The sequence below is a fragment of the Pelodiscus sinensis genome, chromosome 2 (assembly GCF_049634645.1).
Source record: "Pelodiscus sinensis isolate JC-2024 chromosome 2, ASM4963464v1, whole genome shotgun sequence".
NCBI classification, from domain to species: domain Eukaryota; kingdom Metazoa; phylum Chordata; order Testudines; family Trionychidae; genus Pelodiscus; species Pelodiscus sinensis.
The window spans coordinates 9,358,974-9,376,841 of NC_134712.1; the positions used below are offsets into that span (position 1 = coordinate 9,358,974).

Here is a 17,868-nt window from a genome sequence, read left to right on the forward strand (position 1 = left end):
CTGCTTTAAGACAGGCACTTTTTGGTATTGATGGGTCCCTCTGCTGCTGAATACATGTAATCAGGAGTGTGTCACACAGGCCTAGAGCACTCTGGCTAGCTGGACTCAGACTCGACTGTGTTAAGCTGCAGAAGTGATAGCTCACCCTTGTGTCTGTTGGTTCTGCACTTGATGGGTTACTGATCAGTTAGAGTGTCTTTCTGATTTTGTAAGCTACAGGTGTGACTGAGCGCTTTCCTCTTTTTTGTAGGGCGATCCTGGACCCCGGGGTCTCCCAGGCCCTCCAGGGGTGGATGGTCCAAAGGTCAGTCATTCTCCTCTATTAATGTCACCTGGATCGACTCTATTCTTATTTAGAGCAAAGGCCAAAGCAGAATGTGGAGGGGCAGAACTTATGTAGAACTTGAGTGGTAGACAAGCCCTGTGCTGCCTCTCTGACTTTTCCCATGAATCATGCAGCTTCCTCAGCAACATCACAGCAACGTAACCCGGAATCCAGCATCTGTTGGCATTCCTTCCAAAATGCATGGCAGTGTTTTGCTGGGATGTAATGCACAGACTGTGCTGATCTCCTGAAAGGCCCAGAATGGTACACTCTGGTGGGGTAAAAAGGACTCCCAATAGTGTAGTTAAGTGGAATGGCTGGTCCTAAGTCAGTCCGTCCCTTCCTGCTCTTCTCAATGACAAACATCCAGATGCATTTTAAGTACTAAACAACAGACCATTTTCCCCCAACAGTTACACTTGCCTAACAGTTCTAATATATTGACCAATGCTGTGTTGGGGAGATATTGATTCCACACCTGGCAAGTTAGTAGTAAGTTGGGACATTGGTCAAGTCATATTTGGGCTCCCCAGCCAGAGTAGTTTCCAGACAATGTTTTGTTGTTGGGTTTTTTTTTTTGTTTGCTTTGGCTTTTTGGGGGGAGGGGGAGAGGAGCGGACAAATAAATGTATGTTAGATGGATAGTGAGACTCCCAATTCAGCAAAGCACTTAACCAAATGCTTATCGTTAAGTACATACGTGAGTCCTATTGATGTCAATGAGACTTAAGCACGGGCTTAAAGTTAAGCATATTGTAAGGTGCTTGGCTGACGTGGATCCTGCAGCTCAGAATGTCATAAATCTTAATGGCTTTTAATGGCTTTGTTTGTTAACAGGGCACTAAAGGAGACCGTGGGACATCTGGGGATGCTGGTGAAAAAGGTGGACAGGTAAAAGTGTTTGCTTCCCAAGTAGTGCAACTGGAGTATAGGACATAACTAGGTTTCTCTCCCTGGCGACTTTCTCCTCAGTGGGGAGAAAGGTGAAGATCCTCAGCTCCCACAACCTCCAGAGGAGCTGGAGTAAGAAGACTTGAGCTGGAATCTTCCTCATCAGGATGCTCTCCACCTAAAACCCCTGCGCACCAGCATCTTCATGTTCTGTCTAGTGACCAGCAGCAGTCATGTGGCCTTTCTTCCCACTGTCACCACCACCTCTGATACCTCTGGCAGGCATCCCTTTGGCTGCCTCACTCCTTGTTGGTTTTTAAGGGCTGACCATTTGGCTAGTGCACAGGTCAGACATGGGGGTGGGCAACCTTTACAGCATCAGGATCCAGAAGGTTCCACCATATCCTGGTGCTGCTATACTGCTGTTTTCTCTCACCTTAGCACCTGAAACACTCCAGGCTGTGTGAGTACCTAGCTACCCAAATTGCTTACGCAAAGATATGCTGGGTAAGAGATTAAGGAGAGGCTGCTGTCTTGTCTGGGAAAGAAACGGGGTAATTTCCAGAGGAAATGAGATCCCACAGGAACAGGGGACTAAGACACATTTTGACCAAAACTAAGCCAAAGTTTCCTGAAGGTTTTGTGAACCTTACCACTGAGGGAGGGCAAGATTTTGGATATAGTAATGAAGCCAGCAAATGCATTAAGTGTGAAGTTACAAACATTTTGCCCAGCTCTCTTTTTGTGCATCCTTCCACTTTGGCATTTTGGTTTTTCTCTCCCAGCTCCTATAAACACAGAACAGCAGATGCCTCAGGAAAAGTACATCTGCATTCGAACTGTGCTTCTTTCTTGACTGACTGCTAACCTTGCACCAATTGCTTAGTGAATATTTCCTTTGCATACAAAATATGCAACTCATACCAAGGCTGCGATTAGGTTTCTTGACGAGTTATCCAAAGCCAATGTATATTAAAGGGTTAGGGTACGTCTACACTAGCTCGTTAGTTCGAGCTAGGTAGGGTAATGAGGGCAAGCGGAGTTGCAAATGAAGCCCGGGATTTAAATATCCCAGGCTTCATTTGCATGTTCCCGGGCGCCACCATTTTTAAATCCCCCTTAGTCCGAACTCCGTGCCCGCGGCTACACATGGCACGGAGTAGGTAGTTTGAATTAAAGATCCTAATTCAAACTACCGTTACTCCTCATTCCAGTAATGGTAGTTCAAATTAGGATCTTTAATTCAAACTACCTACTCAGTGCCGCGTGTAGCCGCGGGCACAGAATTCGGACTAAGGAAGATTTAAAAATGGCGGAGCCCGGGAACATGCAAATGAAGCCTGGGATATTTAAATCCCGGGCTTCATTTGCAACTCCGCTTGCCCTCATTACCCTACCTAGCTCGAACTAACGAGCTAGTGTAGATGTACCCCTAGAGACAGCATAAATGTGCATGCTTTGCAAGTCCAGGCTTTTGTAATCCCAGGGTAATGTAGGACCAACTAACCCTTCTGTGCATTCACTCATTTCACATTTACATCATTGCTTCCTTATGACGGCCATTTACTGCCCTAAAATTTGGAGGACATGACTTAAGAGTGAAGAATGGATCTGGCACGAATGTAATAGTTGTCTTCTGATTCTGCAGGGTCACCCTGGGATGCCTGGATTCTCGGGACCTCCTGGAAACCCAGGGCCCCCTGTAAGTTTTCCTCCACTTTTCCCCCTCATACTGAAAAGCAAATCATGCTTCATGTGTATGTGTGTCACTAATAAATGTAACTGCAGCCTATATATGCCACAGAGACCTGCTTCCACCCACACCGGTGCCATTTCTTTGATGCTTGGGTTCGTAATAGACCTTGAAGTATCTGAGAGTCCCACACTCATGATACGTAGCACATCATGCAAGCATTTTGCAGCCATCACTTTGCCTCACCTATGTACATTTATGTGAAGCTTCAGTTGCTTGTTTGATAGAAAAGGCAAGTGGCATGAATTTTTTTTTTCACTGAGATCACATGGTAAAAATAATGGTGTTTCCCATATGTACTATAGGAGGCTGCTGGTTGACTTTAGAAATAACAAAGGTCAAAAGGGAAGATATTTGGCTCTTTGACTCCTTAAATTATATACAATGATATTAGAACAAAGATCTCAAGTGTTTCATGTTGTGGATAGCTTCTTCCCTAGGCTTATTTTTTCTCCACTAAGGTTCATCTGAACAAGTGGGTTTTGCCCACAAAAGTTGATGATACTGTATATATTTTGTTAGTCTCTAAGGTGCCATAGAACTACTCCTTTTTAAAGCTACAGACGAACACAGCTATCTCTCTAAAACTACTTCCAATCGGAATGTCTCCCAGGTCTCACTCCTCACATTTCCAAATTCCCCAGTCTCCATATTAGCAATGGTGTTTCCTTACATGAAAAAAGTCTTATCCAGATAGTGTTAAGGAGACCTGACTAAAACATGTTTTCTTGAGTGGATTGTGTCCCTCAAGAGCTCCATCTTTTCCCTGATTCCCTGAAGCCACCACTGCTTAAGCTAGGTAGGCCCCTTTGCAATTTGACCCTCCACCTCTTAAATATTTGCAACCCCCTCCTAATCCCAAAGTCAACAGCATTCTGATCATGGCTGGATTTATGCTGCACTTTTGCTTTGCCATTGTGACACCAACCTCACCAGGAAGGGCGTGTGAGGTTACCAATGAAGGCTATTTGGTTGCCTTGTATATCTCAAGTTTTGATAATTTTATAGCCTCCCTGAGCAGCTTGCTTCTCACAGAGACTTTGTAATGAATGAAATTCTCCATAATGTTTAACCTATATTTTCCCTGCTGCAGCCTATGCCCATGATGTCTTGTTCTGGCCACGGTGACTAAGCATAGAATCATAGACTACTAGAATGGGAAGGTCCAGTCCCTTGCCCTCATGGCAGGACCAAGCACCATCTAGATCATCCCTGATAGATATTCATCTAACCTGCTCTTAACTATCTCCAGTGATAGAGATTCCACAACATCCCTCAGCAATTTATTCCAGTGTTTAACCACTCTGACAGTTAGGAAGTTTTCCGTAATATCCAACCTGAACCTCCCTTGCTGCAAATTAAGCCCCTTACTTCATGTACTATTCCATTGCTTCTTAGCCTAATGATTCCAAGATTTGCCTTCTGTAGTATGTGCTCTGAGATCTTTCTACCAGCAGTTCTATTCTTCTCAAAATTAGTTGGGGCACAATATTTTTTTTCTAATTACTGTATATTTTCTGGAACAGCAAACAAACTAAAATATCTGCTTATAGGTCAGACGGGTAATTATATACAGATGTTGATGGCTGCTTTTCTGTGATGAATTAATCTGAATGAACACTAATATGACTGAACGAAAGAAAGTGGTAGCGTTGCCATCTGTGGTACTGACTGTGCTGACAAGGATACACTATGTACGAGCAATTCATATTCTTTCTGCTTTGTTTTATTTAGGGACCAGATGGCAAACCAGGACCTGCAGGACCCCCAGGAATGCCAGGGGATATAGTAAGCCATAGGCCCGCGCGAACAATATTAGCTTCTTTAAAGTAAGGCTGAACTGAAGCAAACAGGGTATTTTCCCCAAGCTCCGCAAGTGATATTTAAAATGCTCTTCATGTTGAATAGGCCCTGCTGGAAACTCTTTATTTCCTTTATTTCTATGCAATCCAAGCTTTCCAGAATGAGAATTCCTGATACAGCAGGGATATGACGGGAAAACTCTTCAGGGAGCAGGTTCCCTACTGTTCTGCAAAGTCAGCTCACATAGGTTACAGCAGGATAAAATCTACTCCCTTACTGGGGTAGGAATTATTTAAGCCTCATGAATCCAGTCCAAGCTTTCTATTCAGGCTTGTCATCTCTTATGGTTACTTTCAGAGCTGCTCAGCCCACATCCTAGGTCTCTCTCTCAAGAGAGTCTCTACTGCCTCTCTTATCCATGCAGGAATTGACCCTAGTGCAACAATGAATCAACAAACCACAGTTAATTTCCCAGCAGGACCCTCACTTGCTGACACAGTGCTGGATAATAAGGGTGAAATACTAGAGGCTCCACAAAGCCTTCTTGGGATTTCATTACTGCTGCTGATTGTACAAGGAAAGTGCTCAGATACTACAGTGATGGATGGCAGTAAAAATCCCTGGGCGAGACAGAATCTGATCTGGTTGTGACTGATCTTCATTCCCGAATCTGGCTGATTCTTACCGCAAAGTGTCTCATTTCCGAAAGGAGGCTTCCTAGAGTCACACAGGCTGTTGAGTCAGAATAATGCAGCAGTGTGTAATTAATGATGCAAATCTGGAACTGGATTGTTCTGGGTTGGCTAACGAGCCTGTCACCTTTTGTCCATATCTTCAACTGTAGCCTTCATCAGGAACAACCAAGAATTGCCCACCCGCTGGCTGTGGTGAGATGAGTTAGCCGTCGTAGCAGAGAGACCAAGGATGTGCTTTTCTTTCAGCCCACTCAGTTACAGTCACAGCAGTGTGTGAGAGAACTTGTGTGCTCTACAATCCCATGGATAACCAGAGGATTTCATGCACTGGGACAGTCCCCTTTCATAACCACCAGTGTAATGCAAACAGACAATAAAACATGCATTGGCTGATTTGAATATTAATCCCTACAGCACAAAGCTGGGCAGAGACTTGCTGTGTTGTTATCCACATCTTCCCCATTTCCCACAATGCAATTTACACTTTTGAGACCAAATCCAGCCCCATCTTAAAGGCTGCAAGTCCCACTGAATTCGATGAGAGTTGCATTTCTTTATCTGGGGTGGGAGAGAGGGCTGAATTTGGCCTCTTGTGCCAATAACTGTGAATACAGCAAAGCAAAGTTTGGTCCATCAGGGAGTGGAAATCTGTGGAGGCATTAGAGACGTGTAATTAATTTCCCCCTCCCCTTCCAACTCTTAGTTTACTAAGTTGTTGTTCTTCCTGATGCGGCCTCTGAAAATCTTGTCTGAACAATAACCCATCTGTGGCCACTTTACAGGGTAAAGATGGCCCACCTGGTCCCCCAGGCCCACCGGGACTGCCTGGCCTTCAGGTAAGTGACAATTGCAAATTACTTCTCATTCACTATGTTACGTTTCCTGCCAGCCTGTGTCCACTGTAAGTGATGTTTCTGAGCTGCCGCGGAGCAGAGATGAGATTGATGTTGTTGAGTTAACTCCGGTTTTATGGGACTCCATTCAGTGTGTATTCTGAGTCAAGCATTTGCCAGATAAGGGATAGTTTCCAAAAGAGATTTGTCTGTTCCTCTTGCCTGACTCTTATTTCCCTGTCAGAGACCTTCCCGGAGGAGCACTAATGTGAGATAATGCCTCCAAGCATGTGGGCATAGATAATTGTCAGCACTTCATACTGCTACAGGGATTTTGTTAAGGCTTAGTGTCCAGAGTGTAATGATCCCCCTGGTCTGAGCTGAAGAACAAGCACAGGATCAATTTAATAGCTGAAACCCCATTCATCTGGCAACTGCATGGATCTAGTGAGGCTTGTCTATCGCTAATGTCTATGGGCCAGAGCTTTTTCTGGTGTAAATCAATGTAGCAGTGGAACAATGCTGATTTAAGCCACCTGCTGCTTTGGCCTTACATTCCTATCTTAAAGCACCACTAGGGATACTAACAAGGTGAAGCATCATGCATCTGGCTCTTGTGCATGTCCCATTCTGGAGAGAGACAGAGTTGGAGTTGGCAGGGTGTGGGCGTAGCGACGGTGTGGCCAGACAGACTGTGTTGCCTGTGAATAGCTGAGGTGGAGAAGTGAGAATGGTGTGTCACACAGGACCTGATTTCATGGTTCACAGTGGCCAGTCATCTCAAGATTCACCCTAACAAAGGGTGCACCCATCTTCTGTTATCGCCACCTGGACCCCTAACAGATGTTTCACTTACAGGGCGCTGACGGCAAGGATGGCAAGCCTGGATCTCCCGGGGAACTAGTAAGGATTCACTCTGTAGACACCCTAATGTAGCCAGGCATTCAGAGCCACACTGGCTGTTGCTTTCAGACTCCCAAGAGGACCTGGAAGCCTGTTTGCATGCACCTGATTAATGCTGCAGTGCTTTAAGCGATCTGTTAACATGCAAATCTTGCCCTGAAAGGAGACCTGGCCGCCTTACTCTTAGGGCAGGTGTGCATTTTGAGCTGGGGGAGTGATCACACCCATGGACACAGCATCAAGCTGCCGTGCTAAGAAGAGCTAACAGGACAAGCAGCTGTAGTGGGGGGAGCTGCCGGAGGGGCTAGCTGAGCTGAGTATCCAGTTGCTCAAGCTGCTGCAGGGATGCTCTATTTGTAGTGCAGGAACTCAGTGCTAACTATGGGCACGTCTCCTGGAGCTGGGAATCGTATCTGCAGCTCAAAGTGGCTCTCTCTTGGTTATGTCACTGTAAATTCTAAGGAGACCCCAGTCTGTTATATAATACTAAACCAAAGGAGCCAGGTTTTACCAGCCAATGGAAGATTATGGAGAAGGAATCAGGAGAAATTCAGTTGGGCTACAGAGCGAAAATTGGATAGGAAGTTTTGGGTTTGATTGCCCCCATTGTTTTTAACTGGGCGCTGGGAGGAAAAGGACTTGACCTGGCATTTTCCAGCCAAAAGGTATTGTTAATGAGGTGGGCAGGATACAGCATTCCCCTAGCATGTGCATATTTTTTTGAGAATGTGCTTCCTGGATCTGTTGCCCCTATCCCCTTTCAGTGATTTTCCAAAATATTAGTTCTTTCCTTATCCTGACAGCGGACAAATTTTCAGTGTTAAAGGTATTGTATAGACAGGGCCATGTTTTCAGAGTCCAATGCACACAATTTTGCATAAACAATTGCACATGCCCTGTTTCTCTGTGAAAATACCCCTTTTATATGTGTGCATCAGAGATGCACGCAAATGCATGCACCTAATTTTGAAAATCTGGTCCAGTCAGGTATGCCTGGCAACAGGTGTGGGTGCTTCTTAGACTTGCAAAGCTCACAGTTCTAGAAGCCAGGGTAGGTTTACACCTGGGTGCAGGGTTCCTGTGTTCCATATGTCCGGTTTGTGTGCACTCAGGTGTGAGTTTTGTGAGAGCATCTCCATTGCATTCATATTAGACTTATCCCTAGAACCCGCATTGCAACCAACAGGGAAGGGCAGAATCCCTTTTTGGATGATGATGATGCATATGCTAGGAATGATGGAACAATATCGGAATCTGAATGTACTTGTTTCCAATAGGGCAAACCAGGAGAACCTGGACTCCCCGGCCAAGAGGGGGCCAGAGGGTTACCGGTAGGTGCTACAGCAGATGGTTTAATTCAGAAACTGTTTTATCTTATACATTGGAATATCTTTGGGCGGGGATGGTCTTTGATTATATGTGTGTACAGCACCTAGTACAAAAGGTCTAGCCTGGCTGAAGCATCTAGGCATTTCCACGGCATAAAGATGAAAAATAATCCAGGAAATGGAACAGGACACTTCTGGGTCTTTTGCCTCAGAATTCCCCGGAGCAGATTGTGCAGGTTCTTTGCCTGGAGGTCAGGACACAAGAAGCCGTCTGTGTGCCCCAAATGTCAGGGTCATTCACTGCTTCAGGCCATGGCCTCCAGCCATGCATCACACATCTCCAAAGTGGATGGGTCAGGGGAGAGCGAGTCCCCACCCCTTTCCCTAATTGCTCTGGTTCATGCTCACCTGGAAGAGTAGCTACACCTGCATAGGCTCCGCCCACACACCGTGCTGCTAAGTCGATGCTGCTTCCCTGGGATACAGCCCTCCCTGGGCGTTTCCTGGCACGGTGCAATTCCACGCAGACCAGGGCCTGGTTTTCTAGGGCCAAATTGGCGAGGTTTTAAGGGCAGCCAGTGGGCATGCACCATTCAACCAAGGCCTTCCCGCAGGTCCATGCTTCTGGCTGGTGTTAATGTCAGTCTCTTCTGCAGGGTTTCAAGGGGCCCAGAGGAGATGCAGGTCCCCCAGGACCCAGGGTGAGTAACACGCCCAGCTTTGTGTGTGTCGGGCACAGTATAGGGGAGAGTCAGTGGCACTCCAGGTCACTTTGTTGCCTTGACTCCCAGCTAACATCAGTACTGGCTTATTGAGCGGTCACTGATGGGTTAGTGCAGCACAACCTCGTGCTCCCTTCCTGATGTCCCTGTGCATGTCTGGTTCACAGCACACCTCCTTCTGCACTGGCCCGAAAGCCACAGTACCTGGTTCGTAGCTGCGGACCAGAGGGGCAGAGAACTGACCGTACAGGCTGCACTAGTATGAAATCACACACCACCACGCATTTCAGGCTGATTTCAAAGATGAGGGGAATGGAGCTTTTAGGCTCACTTGCCTCCCAATCAGAAAGTCCTGAATTCAAGTCTCACATCAAGAGTTGGCTTCATTCTCAACTCTCATGTTGCAGAGCAGCACCGAGGGATCCCTGCCATAGGAGTGAGATGGAAAACTGAGTGGCCGTCTGCCTACTTCTGACTCTCTTTGGGAAATAAATGATGGCCCAGTGGCACATTGCAGGATGGTCAGAGAGCCCCAATGACCTAGACCCTCCCTTCTTCCTCCCTAAAACGATTGCTCCGTGATGAGTGTGTCACCTGCCTTCACAGACACTGCACTCTCACTAGCAAAGGCCTTGTTGGAAAGGGCTGCTCAGCCTTGCAGATGACACATTTTTAAAGCAGCTCTTCCCAGGTTGTAACCGCGTTGTGCCTATTGGCATGAAAGCAAGATGCACGACTCTCTACCCCCCTACACCATTTAACCAGATCTCATGCCCCGAGGCCGCAAACCGCACTCCAGGACTGCAGAATCCAGCATTTCTATCGTGTGCAATGCACTGAATTCATTACTACTTCCTTTGCTCTGTGTTCCAGGGAGAGCCAGGCGGGACCGGGCCGGCCGGTCGTGAGGGCCCACCGGGGAAGGATGTAAGTGTACTCTTGGCATGGCAGCAAGTCTCCATCCCTTGACAAGTGAAAACTGTTTCAGAGTAAACGAGAAAACTGGAAAAACTGTACTAGAGAGAGAGAATGACTGAGGGGACTTACAGGCAGTGCTCCTCAGGGTAGATACTTGAGGGGCTCTGTCTCTTCTCAACCCACTAGGGTTGCCAGGTGTCCTCCGGTTTTCGCCCGGACTGTCCCCCATTCGGGTCCCCCATCCGGTAAAAGAACCAGAAAATACTGAACATGTGTAATGTCCAGTATTTCTTGTTTCCCTCAGATGGAAGCCCGTTGGGGACAATTTTCCCCTGACGCATTTGGTGGGGACGGGGGAGTGAGGAACACGGGGCCATTTAAAGGCACAGCACCCTCTTTTTTTTTTTTTTTTTGCTTAGCAACTTTGGTTTCCCTCCCCATTTATTTTTTTTGCTCAGCAAAAATTTTTCCTGAGGTGTTTTTTTTGAGGGTGGGGTGGTGGTTGGTATTTTTTGTTGAACCATCTGGCAACCCTACAACCTGTTGACACTGAAGTACTAGCTGTGACTTTGGAATATTAGCGGTTTAGATTCTGAATGGAACGACAGAATGAAGGTCCCTGTTTCTCTTGTGCCTCATTCTGCCATGCTTGTTCCCACTGAGCAGTACTTTACTTGGCCTAGTTCTCCTGGGCCTGATTCTGTCTCATCTCCTCATCCTGAGAAGCATCTTATTCCACAAATAACCCCACTGGAATCCATGAGATTGCCTGCAGGGCAAGGCACTACTCAGAGGGAGCCAGGGCAGAAAAATCATGTCATAGGACATCCCTTGTCAAACAAAGCCCTGGGGAGCATCCTGTGAGAACTGTATTATCTTGGAGGGGCCCCTGAGGGATGGGCCACATGAGCCATCCTGCCAGCTCCGTGCGAAATGGTTTTGACTGCCTCCCCTTCTCGTCCCTGGCAAATGTTGCCTGCCAAACTGTGGGCTTTGTCCTACATGGTAGCCAATGAAAAGGTCCGGCAGAGCAGGGATCGGAGCTGTGTCCCTGCCCCCTTTTTCAGACTCAATAACAGGTCCATAAGCCAGCAGTCCTCAAATGTGAGCATCCCACAGGCCTCCATTTTATTTAAATATTTTTGGGACTCCCAAATCCCTGCTCAACCACAGGTGCTATCCCTGCCCCTTCCGCTACACGCTCCCCCCCAAATGCCGTGTCCTCTTTTGTCTCCCTCCCTCCCACGGCCTGTAGGGTTGCCAACTGTCTCATCACAAAACCCAAACACCCTTGCCCTGCCACCTACTTTGCCCCTTTCCCCGAGGCCCTGTTCCTTTTTCAAAGCCTCACTGGGCACACTCCATCCCCCCTCCCTCTGTTGCTCATTCCTCCCCATCCTCGCCCACTTTCACCAGGCTGGGGCAGGGGGTTAGGTTATGGGAGGGGTACAGGCTCTGGGCTGGGGCTGAGGGGTTCAGAGTGCAGGTTGGGGCTCAGGGCTGGGCTCCAGTGGGGTGCTGCTTACCTTGGATGGCTCCTGGTCAGAGGGACTAAGCACACCCTCTGCTTGCCCTGGTCCCATGCTGCACCTGGAAATGGTCCTCGCGGCCCCTGCAGAGGAAGAGGCTCCACCCCCACAGCTCCCACTGGCTGCAGTAAAGTTGACGCTTGGGGAAGTGCCAGCATACGGAGACCCCTTGTACTCCCCTGGATTCCCCCTCAGGCTGTAGGGAATTGCCAACTGCTCTCAGGAGCAGCACAGAGCCAGGGCAGGCAGGGAGCCTGCCTTAGCCCTATTGCACTGCTGACTCAGAGCAGTTGATCAGCAGGGCTGGCAGACTCATGGGGTTTACAGATCCCAGATTGAGAAACGCAGTAATAAGCCAGTATAGTTAGAACCTAAGTGTGGCCAGCAAATACCCTGCTCCATGGACTGACCCTAAAGACACACTTTTTGAAATGCAGCAAGCTGGTCTTCCCTCCTGCCGGGCCAGAACCTCTTATTCACAGACATTTTCTGCATTTTTTCCTCCCGGTCCATGAGCTGTAGGAGTCAGGCCCGAGCGGTGTGTAATTTTCAGATGGTGCTCTCATTGCCTTTGTGTCAGTGTCTTTCACTTAGTACAACAATTTCTCTTTTCTTCCAGGGCGATATGGGCCCCATTGGACCTCAAGGTCCTCGAGGACTCAGAGGGCAGCCAGTGAGTTTCCTTTCCAGACAAGCGGCCTTTGAAGGATGGATTCCTGGCGGTAGGGGTGTCACAGAATCCAGAGCTCTGGTTTGGAACCAGAATCTGATTAATTTGGCCAAAACGTTTCACTCACTTTAGGAAAGGAGGAGCTGAGAGATGTTGCCAATGGCAGCAGGTGACCAGTAGTATCTAGGAACAGGTAGCTGTATAAAAGCAGAGAGGTCTAATGGTTTCAGCTGCGAGCTGCCTAGTAGTTGCTTCTGAGTTCTGATCTTGCCCCCAACGCTTGACTTCCTAGGCAATTTCCTTCGGCTACAGTTTTCAAACCTGGTGTTAATTGTTGGGTACCACCTTTTTTTGAGCATCCAACCTGAGACACATGGGTCTGATTATGATATCTGTGAATCATCAACTATTTAGATATTGGCATAGAAAATACGCTTATTAAGTTTGCAGATGATACCGATCTGGGAGGAGTTCTGACTGCTCTGGAGGATAGGGTCATAATTTAAAGTGATCTGGACAAATTGGAGAAATAGTCTGAGGTAAATAGGATGAAGTTTAATAAAGGCAAATGCAAAGTGCTCCACTTAGGAAGGAACAATCAGTTTCACACATGCAGAATGGGAAGCATGTGTCTAGGAAGGAGTACAGCAGAAAGGGATCTAGGGTTTATAGTGGACCACAAGCTAAATATGAGTCAACAATGTGACACTGTTGCAAAAAAACCAAACGTGATTCTGAGATGCATTAACAGGTGTGTTGTGAGCAAGACACGAGAAGTCATTCTTACACTCTACTCTGCGCTGGTTAGGCCTCAGTTGGAGTATTGTGTCCAGTTCTGGGCACCACATTTCAAGAAAGGTGTGGAGAAATAGGAGAGGGTCCAGAGAAGAGCAACAAGAATGATTAAAGATCTAGAGAACATGACCTATGAAGGAAGGCTGAAAGAATTGGGTTTGTTTAGTTTAGAAAAGAGAAGATTGAGGGGGGACATGATAGCAGTTTTCAGGTACCTAAAGGGTATCATGAGGAGGAGGGAGAAAACTTGTTCATCTTGGCCTCTGAGGATAGAACAAGAAGCAATGGGCTTAAACTGCAGCAAGGGAGGTGTAGGTTGGACATTAGGGAAAAGTTCCTAACTATCTGGGTGGTCAAACACTGGAATAAATTGCCCAGGGAGGTTGTGGAATCTCCATCTGTGGAGATATTTAAGGGTAGGTTAGATAAATGTCTATCGGGGATGGTCTAGTCAGTACTTGGTCCTGCCATGAGGGCAGGGGACTGGACTCAATGACCTCTCGAGGCCCCTTCCAGTGCTAGTATTCTATGATTCTATGAATATATTTTCTTGTGGAAATGAGAGAATGAGATTCACTTTTGAGAGAAGATGCCTCGTCATTATTGAAACCTTGCAGAAAACGAGTGCTTAGAGGGCTTTCCGTGCAGAAAAGTCATATTAAACTTCATGAGGCATCACTCGGGAGGGCAGATAAATTGTTCCTATTGCTTTCTTGTGTTTTAAAAAGCAGTTCTTCCCAAATGTGAATACAAACAAGATTGTCCAGACCTGAGCACATCCCTAAAGGGACAGCAGTTTCTTTCTTCTCTGGGAAAGCAGGCTACTGAAACAGAAACTCTGAGACCTGGTCTATAATCAGAACCATGTGCTGACTGAGGCAGCAAGGCCAGGAACTGGAACACTGGGACTTTCCAAGCAACGAGCTTAGGGGGTTAGCTAAAACTACCCTTGCATCTGCTTTGTAATATATCCTGTTGTTCCATGCCCATCCTTCGGTGCTGGCCTCACTCACTAATGCATCTTGGCCCTGGGGTTTCCAGAGAAAAATAATCAGAAATAAAATGATCATTGGTCTTAGATGAGCCAAATTCCTTTTGGAGAGGCTATGGATGGGTCTGTGAGAGGGCAAAGCAGCAGTCCTTCTTGTTCCTTTTCTGCTTCATGTCCTTTTGAGTACAAAGAAGGAAAGTATTGCATAAGAAAGCCATTCAGAGTATGACAGATAGGAGGGCCACTTTGGAAGTGCTACTTTAATTAAATATGCAACGCCCTTGCATACTGCAGAAGGAGGGATTGAGGTTTAGGATTTATTCTCTCTTCTGAATTGTAAATGGCATGATTTTCTGTTCATGCAAATGTTGGTGTTCTCCATTCTCCTTGTGGTGAGACTTTCTTATCTTTAATGAATGATATCAGAGACTGGGGCATGGGCAGTTGTTCCTATTGGTTGGAGCCAGAGTGACCTCTAGCGGTTGGAGCTGGAATCAGAAGTGAGGATCCATGCGGAGGGTCCGGACTGGGTTGCCTGAAGTGAGGCAAGACTGGAGCTGAGGAAGGAACAGGACGGAAGGAAGACTGGGAGCAAGGAGGAGCTATCACAGCAATGGACAGATGCTTGGAGCAGCTCTGAGTTTTGAGCATTGAGTAGCCACTGAATTGCTGCTGCTGCTGGGTCTAAGAGGTGGTCTGCTGATTCTTCCCACCAGTCAGGCAACATAGCTAAGCAGGGAGCCTGCTACAGGCCAGCTGTGCTTGTCAGGCTGCCCACAGCCTGGCTCTGCTGCATGCTCTGATTCCTCACAGATGAGCTGGGAAGGTTATTGGATACAGGGTGTTGAGGGCTTTGATTCGTGTGTAGGTATAACCGTCCTAACACCGCATAAAAATCCCAGATGGATGGATGTAACCATCTGAGAACCTCTGGCTCATGGGCTCTCCCCTTCACTTCCCTTCACTCCAGAGAGGATTCCCATTTCTTGGCAGCTACCAGTGTAAATATCCCCTAGTGAGAACTAAAGCACTGCAGTTGTTCCCTTGTTTGGAGCTCCAACCTCCTTGGCCTCCTTTTTCCAGTTATCCGGGATTTCTCCCGATCTCCACGACTTTTCAAAGATAATAGCCAAAGGCTCCACAATGACATTTGCCAACTCCCTCAGTACCCTCGGATGCACTAAGTCCGGACCCATGGATTTATGTACGTTTAGCTTTTCTAAATAGTTCCTAACCTGTTCTTTACCCACCACGGGCTGTCTATCTTCATCCCATCTTGCGTCACTTGGCGCAGAAGTCCAGGAGCCGACCTTGTCCGTGAATACAGAGGCAAAGAAAGCATTGAGTACTTCAGCTTTCCCCACATCATCTGTCACTAGGTTACCTCCTTCATCCAGTAGGGTCCCACACCCTCTCTGATCACCTTCTTCTTGTTAACATGCCTGTAGAAACCTTTCTTGTTATCCTTCACATCCTTTGCCAGTCGCAATTCCATTTGCGCTTTCTCCTTCCTGATAACCCCCCCGGCATTCTTGAGCTATACCTTTAAACTCCTCCCTGGTCATTTGTCCAAGTTTCCACTCTTTGTAAGCTTCCTTTTTGTGCTTAAGTTCACCAAGGATTTCCCCTGTAAGCCAGTCCGGTCTCCTACCATGTTTGCCTCTCTTGCTACGCGTTGGGATGGTTTCTTTCTGTGCCTTCAATAAGGCTTCTTTAAAATACTGCCAGCTGTCCTGGACTCCTTTCCCCTTCATGTTAACATCCCAGGGGATTCTGCCCATCAGATCTCGGAGGGAGTCAAAATCTGCTTTTTTGAAGTCCAAGGTGTGTATTTTACTACTCTCTTTTCTTCCTTTGGTCAGGATCCTGAAATCTACCATCTCATGATCACTGCTTCCCAGGTAGTCACCCACCTCCACTTCCCCTATTAGTTCCTCCCTGTTTGTGAGCAGAAGGTCAAGCTGTGCATGGCCCCTGGTCGGATCCTTCAGCACCTGTGTCAAGAAGTTATCCCCAACATTCTCCAGTTATCCCCAACATTCTCCATATATGGTGTACTGGCTCTGCCCTCTCCTTATGCCTGGTTTACATGTCTCCCATGACTGAATGAGGGATTAAATGAGATGGAATCCAATCCAACAACTCATCGTTATGGTACCTCAGGATTCTGTGTGAGAGAAATGTCCGGCTGTCTTCCCAGGTCATCTCTGTGTCTCCTGTATGCTACCAGGCTTGAGGCAAGGGGCCAGGCTGTCATCTCAAAGATGTCTCTCAGAGGAGCAGAGTCCTTCTGTCCGTGGGGATGGAGTTTCTATCATGTGAAACTGAGATGCCAAGTAGTGCTGATCTGAAATTTTTCAGTGAAATGTTTTACACTGAAAGATGCTGCTTAGTCAAGGAAATGCAAATTTCATTTAATGAGACACCTGACTCGAAAAAGATTTAGTTAGAAAACATGTTTGGGTTGTTAAAACATCCTGTTTTGAGATTGTTGAAGCTTGGGGGTTTCTTTTCTTTGAAACGTTTCATTTCCAAATGTTACTCAATTTACACTAAAAGGGAAAACAGGTTAAAATTGAAACAAAATGGGTTGATAGACCTAAACCAATGTGGGGGGGGAGGGGCAGGAGGAGGGGATTTTGGGTTTGTGACCATTTTTGACACTTTAATTTTTTGTAAGAGGATAGAATCATAGAATCATAGGACTGGAAGGGACCTCAAGAGGTCATCGAGTCCAGCCCCCCGCCCTGAAGGCAGGACCAAGCTCCGTCTGCACCATCCCTGACAGATGTCTATCTAACTTGTTCTTAAATATCTCCAGAGAGGGAGATTCCACCACCTCCCTTGGCAATTTATTCCAATATTTCACCACCCTGACAGTTAGGAATTTTTTCCTAATGTCCAATCTAAACATCCCCTGCTGCACTTTAAGCCCATTACTCCTTGTCCTGTCCTCAGAAACCAAGAGGAACAAATTTTCTCCTTCCTCCTTGTGACACCCTTTTAGATATTTGAAAACCGCTATCATGTCCCCCCCTTAATCTTCTTTTTTCCAAACTAAACAAGCCCAGTTCATGAAGCCTGGCTTCATAGGTCATGTTCTCTAAACCTTTAATCATTCTTGTCACTCTTCTCTGTACCTTTTCCAATTTCTCCACATCTTTCTTGAAATGTGGCGCCCAGAACTGGACACAGTACTCCAGCTGAGGCCTAACTAGTGCAGAGTAGAGCGGCAGAATGATTTCACGAGTTTTGCTTACAACACACCTATTGATACAACCTAGAATCATATTTGCTTTTTTTGCAACAGCATCACACTGTTGACTCATATTCAACTTGTGGTCCACTATGATAAGGCCAAACTCTTACCTATGCAGTCACATGTTGCTCCTCCTGGAACTTCTCCTGGATGAATGTGAGATATGAGGAGAACCTATTCTTGCTCATCAGCCTGAATTAACTCAAGAACCATTTTGCTGCACGCTTTTGAAACGCTGCTGTGTTTTGGTTCAGAGGTGGCTGCTTTTGAGAGATGGCCAAAGTGATCCTTGAGTGAAGAATGCAGGAGAATGTCAGAGCTGAGTGTTTGCACGTTGATCCCAGAGGAGAATTGTACTTGTGATTTCTGAAGTCTGAGTAGCAGGGACCCTAGGAGGAGAGGTACCATATAAGCATTCTTCATCTGTTCTTCACTATTCTTCGAGGTGGTAGC

The 17,868-nt window shown here is 46.8% G+C and overlaps 1 protein-coding gene across 1 annotated transcript in view; it reads left to right on the forward strand.

Moving 5' to 3' along the window:
* COL22A1 (collagen type XXII alpha 1 chain) overlaps nt 1-17,868 on the forward strand; it is a 310,548-nt gene that overhangs the window by 277,481 nt on the left and 15,199 nt on the right. The window contains exons 47-56 of the mRNA XM_075920074.1: nt 251-304; nt 1,163-1,216; nt 2,865-2,918; nt 4,704-4,757; nt 6,250-6,303; nt 7,159-7,203; nt 8,481-8,534; nt 9,188-9,232; nt 10,127-10,180; nt 12,320-12,373. Coding sequence (XP_075776189.1) covers nt 251-304; nt 1,163-1,216; nt 2,865-2,918; nt 4,704-4,757; nt 6,250-6,303; nt 7,159-7,203; nt 8,481-8,534; nt 9,188-9,232; nt 10,127-10,180; nt 12,320-12,373 — 522 coding nt within the window. The remainder of the gene's footprint in view (nt 1-250; nt 305-1,162; nt 1,217-2,864; nt 2,919-4,703; nt 4,758-6,249; nt 6,304-7,158; nt 7,204-8,480; nt 8,535-9,187; nt 9,233-10,126; nt 10,181-12,319; nt 12,374-17,868) is intronic.